This window comes from Pteropus medius, unplaced genomic scaffold (assembly GCF_902729225.1).
Source record: "Pteropus medius unplaced genomic scaffold, Ma_sr-lr_union100, whole genome shotgun sequence".
Lineage (NCBI taxonomy): Eukaryota > Metazoa > Chordata > Mammalia > Chiroptera > Pteropodidae > Pteropus > Pteropus medius.
Genome location: NW_024344433.1, coordinates 1,344,472 through 1,354,555, shown reverse-complemented (window position 1 = coordinate 1,354,555; position 10,084 = coordinate 1,344,472). Strand labels below are relative to the sequence as shown.

At 42.1% G+C, this 10,084-nt stretch overlaps 1 protein-coding gene across 3 annotated transcripts in view; it reads right to left on the bottom strand.

The window, feature by feature from the left end:
- Window positions 1–9,374, bottom strand: part of ANKRD39 (ankyrin repeat domain 39) — a 16,712-nt gene extending 7,338 nt beyond the window's left edge. For 2 of the 3 annotated variants that reach the window (XM_039872511.1, XM_039872510.1), the window contains exons 1-3: window positions 9,228–9,374; window positions 6,322–6,425; window positions 5,771–5,974 (exon numbers count right to left, since the gene is read on the bottom strand). In XM_039872511.1, the coding sequence (XP_039728445.1) occupies window positions 5,771–5,974; window positions 6,322–6,425; window positions 9,228–9,327 (408 nt within the window). In that variant the 5' untranslated portion in view covers window positions 9,328–9,374. Of the gene's footprint in view, window positions 1–5,770; window positions 5,975–6,321; window positions 6,426–8,919; window positions 9,204–9,227 lie in introns of those variants that run through there. The other variant, XM_039872512.1, reaches the window with a different exon arrangement.
- Between the last annotated feature and the right edge of the window lie 710 nt (window positions 9,375–10,084).

Genomic DNA, 10,084 nt, shown 5'->3' with positions numbered 1-10,084 from the left:
TTGTGAATAAATTCAAGAAAATTAAAATCATATCAAGAGTCTTAACCAATCACGATGGCATGAAACTAGATATTAACTACAAGAAGAAAACTGGAAAACAAAAAATACACGGCGACTAAACAACATATTACTAAACAACCAGTGGATCAAAGAGGATATCAAACAGGAAATCAAAAACTACCTTGAGACAAATAAAAAATACAACTTTCCAAAGTTTACAGGATGCAGCAAAAGCAGTTCTAAGAGAGAAGTTCAGAGCTATATAGGCCTACCTCAAGAAACAAGAAAAATCCCAAATAAACAATCTAACTTTATACCTAAAGAAACTAGATAAAGAACAAACAAAACTGAGTAAGTAGAAAGAAGGAAATAATAAAGATCACAGTTGAAAATACACAAAATAAAGATTTAAAAATGATAGAAAACATCAATGAAACTAAGAGCTAGTTCTTTGAAAAGATAAAACAAAACTGACAGACCTTTAGCTAAACTCACAAAGAGAGAAGCCTAAATAAACATTATAAGTGAAAGAAGTTACAACTGACAACACAGAAATACAAAGGATCACTAAAGAATACTATGAATAATTATGTGCTTATGAACTAGACGATCTAGAAGAAATGGATACATTGCTAGATGCATACAACTTTCTAAGACTGAACCAGAAAAAAAATAGAAAATCTAAACAAACTGATTACTAGCAATAAAATTGAAGCAGCCATCAAAAAACTTCCCAGAAGTCTAGAACCAGACGGCTTCATAGGTGATTCTACCAAACATTTAAAGAAGAAACGATACCTATTCTTCTTAAACTATTTCAAAAAATTAAAGAGGATGGAATGTTTCCAAGCTTATTCTACAAACCCAGCATTACCTGATACCAAAACCAGACAAATACATTATAAAAAAAGAAAATTACAGGCCAATATTGATGAACATAAGATGTAAAAATTCTCAACGAAATATTAGCAAACCAGATTCAACAATATATTAAAAGGATGATACACTGTGATCAAGTGGGATTTATCCCAGAGATGCAAGGATGGTTCAACATCCCAATCAACATGATACATTATATCAACAAAATGAAGGGAAAAAAACATATGATCATCTCAACAGATGCAGAAAAAGCATTTGACAAAATTTGACATCCCTTTATGATTAAAAACCCTCAATAAAGTGAGTATAGAGGGAACATACCTTAATATAATAAAGGCCACATATGACAAACCCACAGCTAACATCATATTCAGTGGTGAAAAGTTGAAAGATTCTTCTCTAAGATCAGAAATAGAATAAGGATGCCCACTATCACTTCTATTCAACACAGTATTAAAGTCCTAGTCATAGCAATCAGACAAGAAAAAGAAATAAAAGGCATTCAAATTGGAAAGGAAGTAAAACTGTCATTATTTGAGGATGACATAATACTATATAGAGAGAGAACCCTAAATACTCCACCAAAAAACTATTAGAACAGATAAATGAATTCAGCAAAGTTTCAGGATACAAAAATCAATATACGGAAATCTGTTGTGTTCCTATAGAATAACAAACGATCAAAGGAGCAACTGAGAAAACAATCCCATTTACAATTGCATCAAAAGCATAAAATACCTAGAAATAACTTTAACAAAAGAGGTGAAAGACCTGTACTATGAAAACTATAAGACACTGAATAAAAAAAGCTGAAGAAGATACAAATAAATGAAAAGATATACCTTGCTCATGGATTGGAAGAATTAATATTGTTAAAATGTCCTTACTACCTAAAGCAATATACAGATTCAATGCAATTCCTATTAAACTACCAATGGCATGTGTATAGCCAAAGAAATCTTGAGAAAGAGAAAGCAAGAAGTATCACACCACCTGATATCAAACTATACACAAAGCTATAGTAATCAAACAAGCACAGTATTGGCACAAAAAGAGACACATAGCTCAATGGAACAGAATAAAGAGCCCAGAAAGAAACACACACACACGGTCAATTAATCTATCACAAAGGAGGCAAGAATATATACAATGGGGTCAAGACAGTCTTTCAACAAATGGTGCTGGGAAAACTGGCAAAAAAAACAAAACAAAACAAAAAAAACTAGGCCACTTTCTTATACCATATACAAAAATAAACTCGGAATAGATTAAAGACTTATAAATATAAGACCTGAAACCATAAAAATTCTAGAAGCATATAGGCAGTAAATTCTCTGACATTGCTCTTAGTAATATTTTTTCTGATATGTCTCTTTGGGCAAGGGCAACAAAAGCAAAAATCAAATGAGACTACGTTGAACTAAAAAGTTTTTGCACAGCGAAGGAAACCATTGACAAAACAAAAAGGTAACCTATTAAATGGGAGAAGATATTCACAAATGATATATCCGATAACAGATTAGTATCCAAAATACATAAGGAACTCATACAACTTAACACTGATAAAACAAACAAATCTAAGCAAAAAACAGGCAGAAGATGTAAAAATACATTTCTCCAAAGAGGACAAACAGATGGCCAATAGATATATGAAAAGATGCTTAACATCACTAATCATCAGGGAAATGCAAATTAAAACCACATGATGAGATATTACCTCACACCTTCAAAAAAATCAACAAAAACAAATGTTGGTGAGGATGTAGAGAAAAGAGAACCCTTGTGCACTGCTGGTGGGAATGTAAATTGGTGCAGCCACAATGGAAAACAGAATGGAGAGTCCTCAAAAAATTAAAAATAGGACTGCCATATGTCCCAGCAATACCACTTCTGGGTATTTATCTGAAGAAAAAACAGTAAGTTGAAAAGACATGTGCATCCCTGTGTTCATGGCAGCATTACTTACATTAGCCAAGACATGGAAGCAACCTAAGTGCCCATCCACAGATGAATGGATAAAGCTGTGGTACATATAGATAATGAAATATTATTCAGCCATATAAAAGAATGAAACCTTCCCATGGTTTCATGGATGACCTAGAGGGTATTATGTTAAGTGAAATAAGTTGGAGAAAGACAAATACCATATGATCTCACTTATATGTAGAATTTAAAAAACAAAATGTATGAACAAACAGAACAGGAACAAACAGAACAGAAACAAACAGAACAGAAACAGACAACAAACTGATGGTTGCCAGATGGGAGTGGGGCTGGGGAAGTGGGTGAAAAAGGTGAAGAGATTAAGAAGTACAAATTGGAAATTATAAAAATAGTCATGGGAATGTAAACTACAGCATAGGGAATATAATCAATATTGTAATAACTATGTATGGTGTCAGGTGGGTACTAGATTTATAGGGGTGATCACTTCGTAAATTATGTAAATGTCTAACCGCTATGTTGTACACATGAAACTAATATAATATTAAACACCTGAAACTAAAATAAAAATATAATTTTTATTCAAAAATTAAAAGTAAAAGAATATGCTGCAAGCCATATGGATGCCAGGTACATCCACAGCAGTGTCCTGCCTGTACACCCACCATGTGATTTGTGACAGTAAAACACCTGAGCAATACCAGTTTAGACCATTAAGAAATAAGCAGTCTGCCTCTCCAACTGGCAAGGATCCGTCAAACAAAACAACACCTAGTTGTTCACTCAGCACATGTTCATCAAGCACCTGGCTCAGTGCTGGGGATACAATGGTTAATAAGGTCAAGTCCCCACTGTTTCTTGTGAAAGATGCTCCAATAGGGAATTTCAAGGGGGAAAAGACTTAGGAAAAGTCAAGTGCAGGGTGCTTTGAGGCATACAGCTGGGTGAACTCATGTCTGAAGAACAGGAAGGCTCTCTGAGGGTGTGACGTAAAAGCTGAGGTCTAGAAGGAAGGACGGAAAAAGCCAGATGAGAAACAGGAGAGGAGAGGCGTCTAGGGGATGAGCCTGATTTATATGGTCCTGGAGTGCCAGAGTAGTAGTGTCAGGAAACTGAAAAAGACTAGCACGGCCTGCATGGAAAGGACAAGGGAACGAGAGCTCTAGATAAACTGGAGGGAAACACTTACTACATCTTCCCTTGAACTGCACACGAATGTAATATATCACGAAATCCTTAGACGATGAAATATTTACATATCTGGCTTCCTAAAAATCAAGTTAGTTGTTGAAGTGGCCTTTCCCCCATTCTCTTTACTGTGGTAAGAACACCTGCCAGAGACCCGCCTTCCTCACAAGTGTTCAGGCGTACAGCACAACATTGTGACTACATGCGGTGTGGGATAGCCGGACTCTCCAATGACCCATCTGCAACCAAGACTTACTCCCACTTGGCAGCAGCTGTCCATCTCCCCTCCCCACAGTCTCTGGCAACCACCGGCCACTCCATTCTCTGCCTCTATGCTGGCTATTTTATACACCTCCTCTAAGAGGTATCATGCATTATAAAATGTATCTACTAGTGTCTAAATACCAATACAAAGTGTTATCCCTACTCCCACTGCCCATTAAAAAAAAAGAATAACATGTATTATTTATCAGTGGGATGTAAAAATTATAATAATAATAATAAAACAAGAACTTTATCTCTGTTGCCACTAGGTGTCAAGAATGCTGCTCCCACCTAAGCACCTTTCTGTCAGGTCCTTCTGGAGTCCAGTGACTTGCTGTGCATCTGTCACCCAAGCTTTCTGTTACCAGCAGGGGCAATGGAGCAGAATGTGTGGAGTCGGAAGACTGCTATAAGCTATCTCTGGAAACAGAATTCACCAGTGTGTCTTGTCTTCCTTCTACAACTGAGAACTAGCTGCGTGGCCAGGCCACATGCTAGTGAGGTAGATTAGTCTGTGGCTGGAGAGCCCTTTTGAGAGGCACAGCTCTAACATGAAACAGCTCAACCACTATGCTGTACACTTGGAACTAACGTAATACTGTGTAGCAGCTATAAATAAAAATAACTTTTAAAAAAAGAGCAGATTTTCAGTGGATAGCAAAAAATATCAGCCACAGGTTCCGTTGCTAAATTATGCAGACAAATACTTAAATTTTTCTAATTTAATATTCACATCCAAAATTGTTTCAGAAGCTATGATTCAAGAATATTCTTTATCATGTTGCTGGTTGTTTAAATAAGTAAAAAAAGAAAAAAAAAGATAAACTGGAGAGGTAGGTAGGGGCTAATCCCAAGCCTAGTAAATGAGCGTAAGGACTTGGCGAGGCCTCTGGAAGAGGATCAGACTGCTTTTTAAAACCATCACTGTGAGAGAAAATCAAGTGCAGCAAGAGAGGAACAAATTTACACACATATGCCATAAATCTGCATAAGCCGCTTCTCAAAGATGCCTAAGATATGGGTAAAAATGGATGCCTTAAGGGAGGGACTTAGAAGATGGAAGGACTAGAGTCAGGGTGGAAGGGAAACTCATTTTTACGGTATGTCATCTTGTACTTTTCAAACTGTTTACCACGTGTAGGTGTTTCTAGTTGGAAAGCTTAATGAAATGATTGCTCTGGCTACAGTACAGAGAGTGAACCACAGGGACAGGTGAGAATAGGTGTAAGTTTCATAAACAATTACATGGAAAAACATTCACGACACATCGCTAAGGGAAAAAAATGACTATGCATTTCATTCCAATTTACATGCGCAGGAAAATCCCGGAAAAATTACACATTAATCACTAAAGTGATGAGAGGTGAGTACTGAGATTACAAATGGTTTTAATTTTCTACTTTATGCTTTTCTGTTTCCCCATATTTCCTATGGTGAACATGTTATAACTTTTATAATGACAAAAACCAAGTCTTTGAAGGGAGAGGGGACATACCTTATGTAAACTAGTCATGCCATCATCATCTACCAGCCTGGGGTTGGACCCATGTGACAGCAGAAGACGTGCGATGTCAGTATGCCCACAGTAGCTGGCCCGGTGCAGGGCAGTGGCACCCCCATGGGTCTGGGCATCACACTTGGCCCCATTTTCCAGCAGGAACTGGCACACGGCATAGTGCCCATTGCGGCTGGCGTAGTGCTGCAGGTGACAGAGACTGAAGTCAGACAGCAGAACCAGGCAGGAGACAAGGGTGGGGAGTGGAGAATAGGGCCCTAGAGTGAGAGGCCTGAACCCTCCAGGGGCCACCTCTATCAGCTTGGTGACCTGGGCAAGCATCTTCATTTCTAGCATTAGTTTCCTCAATCATTTCTACCTCACAGATTATGAAAATGAAATTAAATAATTGATGTAAAGCACTTATACTGATTAAAAAAACGAGGTTAAAATGACACTTAAAACAGAAATGCTGCAGAGAGAGAAAAAAAGGAGAGAGAAGGCAAAGGTAAACCCCAATCCCTCTTAGACCTGTGCCACTCCCAGCTCACCAGAGCGGTGTAGCCAGCCGAGTCAGGCTGGCTAGGGTCTGCCGCCTTCTGGATTAAATATCTCACGCGACCCAGGTCCCCGTTCAGGGCTGCCGACCAGATTCCTATGGAAAGACAGTCCAAGTACCCATGATGCTGACCAACTTGGAAATTTGACTTTCCTTTACTTCTTGACCTCCATTTTCTCATCCACAAAATGGGGAATTCCTTCGTTTAACAAATATTAACCGTGCACCTCCTCTATGCCAAGGATTGTCCTAGGCACTGGTGACACAGCTATGAACCAGACAGACAAGGGGCTTGTCTGACCAAGGCAGGAGAATGGGGCAGACACAGAAATCTCTTCCCACTGCAAATACACAAATGTTGGGTAATGTTTAAAATGTTTGAATATACAGTCAAATTCAAAAGCAAGAAAAGGACACTGCCAGGTGACAGAACGAGGTAAAAACCACAGCTAAATGGTGAGCAGGCACTGACTGAGCCTACAGGATCCAAAGAGTCCTCGGAACTGTACACACACCCCAGGGGGGTTGACTCAAAACGGCTGAGCAGGGTCTGAAGCAGAGGCTGCAGGCTCCATGCATGGGAGGGAACTACATAGAGCAAGGCCGTGTGCACAAAGCTGGGACGTGCAGTAGGAAGCAACCGCCATGCCCAAGCACTTCACTCACTCGGCAAATATTTACTGAATACTGTCTTTGCATCTGGCACTGTTGTGGGTACTAAGTGTCAGCAGAGAATAAAAGACACCCCCCCTTCAAATTTTTTTTTTTTTTATTCTTTTGGAGCTTACATTCTAATTAAAGGACATAAACAAAGAAAAAAAATATATACATATATACAAAACAAGTCATGTGATGCCAAGTGCTATGAAGAAAAATAAAGTAGAGAAGGGGTATGGGCAGTGGTCAGTGATGGCATCTCTGCTAAGGTGACATCTGAACAGAAACCTAAAGGAAATGAGAAACGGCACCATTTGAATAGGTGTGAGAAGATGACAAAGACAGAAGAAACCTAAAGAATCAGATGCCCTGCACCTATGCAGCTTAAAGGTGTGGCACCTATATTCTATCTACATTACCCTCAGGGAGCCGACCTCAAGCGAAGAATCTATCATAAAAATTGATCCAGACAAATGAACCCTATAAGGGCCAGGCCTCAGAGACAACTTTTTAAAATGCCCTATAAGGCTGCCTCCAGGAGCCAGCAAAGGCATGTGCAGACTCTCTTACAAAAGACGACTCCTGGTGGAATTAAAGACTAGAAGTTGCAAATCCACTGCCTGCAGAATAAGTGGGGAATGCATGTTTCCAAAATTAGGCATAACTGTGCAATTTAAAAGATTTTAAAAGAACATTTAATGTGTTCACAGAGATGAAGGAATAGAATGCATAAATCAACAGAATGTTGGGGGGGTGGATCTGTAACAAAAGCTAATAAATTAAAAAGTAGAATCACTGAAGTAAAATCGATGGTTCAACAGTACTGCAGACCCAGTTGAAAGAGAATTAGTGATTTGGAAATCACCTAGAATGCAGAATGGAAAGGAAAATATCAGAAGTGAAGAAACATGAATGACAGAATTACCAAAATATGTCTAACAGAGGTTTCAAAAACAAACCAACCAACCCAACACAATCCAGAAACTGGGTAAAATAGGAGAGAGGGGATGTTTAAAGAGAATACACTTAGAATTATCCTGAAGTACAGACAACAGTAATTTATCAGATGAAAGTTGTATTAAATCCAGAGGAGGATTAACAGAAACAAGTCTAGCCTGGAGAAATGACTGAGCGTCAAGAAAAAAGAGAACATTTAAAAGTTACTGAAAAGAAAAAGGTCATCACCCACTAAAAAATGACAATCAGATTATTAGCAGAATCCTTAACAGCAGAAGCATGTACAAGAAGATAAAGGAATACTATTTCCAAAGAATTGAGGAGGTAAAATAACTATCAACCTAGAATTTTATATGGGCTAACCGACCACTCAAAGGGGGGTGGGATGGATGAGTGTGTGTGTGTGTGGTGAAGAAGTATGCTCAGTGAAAAATCCCATTAAAGGATATACTTCAGGAAAAGAGAACCCAGAAAGAAGATATAAAGAAATAAAAGTCCACACAACAAAATAGTTAAGGATCTTTCCCACGTGTGCGAAACAGATAATAAATGAAGAAGCACACCAAACAAAAGCACACCTCATTTTATTTCGCTTCCCTTGATTGTGTGCCTCACGGGTGTTGCCTATTTTACAAACTGAAGGCAAGACCCTCCACCAGCAAAAGGATTACCAGTTGCTTTATTGAGATACTTCCTTTTTATAGTGGTCTGGAACCAAACCGCAGTACCACCGAGGTGTGCCTGTGACATCATTGTAAAAACTGCTCTGATGAATGCAAGGTGTACCTGGAGGAGAAGGCACCCTACTTTGCATAGGACAAGGTTTCTGTGCCTGCAGCATCCCTGGTTTCTACCTCCTAGAGGCCTGTAGCGCCCTCCCAGTTGTACCAACCCCTAAATCTCTCTAGACGACAGAGCGACCCTTAAGGGGCAGTGGGAGAGGTGGAGAGAAGAAGGCAGGTGCGAGAAGTGTTACCTCTCCGGGAGACCATCGCCGGCCTAGAGGGTCACACTGACTCCATCTATACAGCACATGAGCCGACGCAGCGGCTCGGAAACGTTAGCTCCTCGCAGCTCCATCCCCCGTGGGCGCAGACCCCAGCTGCACCTCTCCGACACTCGAGCGGGCCGGAGTCCCCGCGTCACACCTGGGGAGCAGCGGGCTCCGCTTTCCTCCCTGCGCGTCAGTCGTCGTTTCCAGGGGCGGAGCTCGTGTTGGGCCCAGGCGGGCTCTCAGTGACCCGGGGCCAGATGCCCGTCGCCCCTCAGCCACCCCCAACTTACCCCTCTCGAAGTCCATCTCGTCCAGCGTCTGCCGCGCGCCGGGCGCCGCGCCAGAGTGGGCGCAGCAGGGGCCATCGGCGCAGGGTCGGGGAGCCGCCATGCCGGCCTCGGCGCCCTTGGGATGTCGGGCGCGCGCGCGCGGGAGGGGGCCGCCGGGCCTGACCAATCGGCTTCCGCGGCCCCACAGGCCCGGCCAATCAGGAGCCCAGGCTTTCGCGCGGGAGCCAATCGGGCGGCGGGGCGGAACCAGGGCTTGCGCGCCGCGCCCGAGGCGGCCGCACGAGGGCGCCACAGGCTCAGCGGAGGCCGCTGGGGCGCTTATGTGGCGCTTGACATAGCTTACCCTTCAAGGAGCTCCCGGGTCCTTCACCCTCTCCCGCATCGCCGCGGGCCCTGGGAGGCGGCTCGCCTCGCGACACTATCCTTCTTCACGTCCTTCGGGCCTATTTCTCGAAAACCCATGGGAGGCCGGTGCCACTGGGAGCAACTGCAAGCCCCCAGGACAGGGACAGGACAGGGCCTTGGGTTGGCCGAAATCCAGATTGGGCGCCTAGTTTACTGAATCAGCCTTCACACGCCACAAGCTTTCCCGGCTCATGTCGCCCGAGCATGTCACGTCCGCCCAGCGCTCCCCCACAACTAGTACACCCAGGGCTGCAGCCTGTTCCGGCCACAGCAGGTACCAGATCAGTCACAGGACATTTCACTCCCATTGCCTTAGTGTGTGGGCGTGAATTACAGAATCCAGGTTGGGTCCTGTATTTCTTAACTAACCTCTGAGCCCAGTACCTCTCCTCCCATTCCGACAGTGGCTTGGTGCATGCTGGGTGGCCCTGGGGAAAGTTCTCAGTCCCATG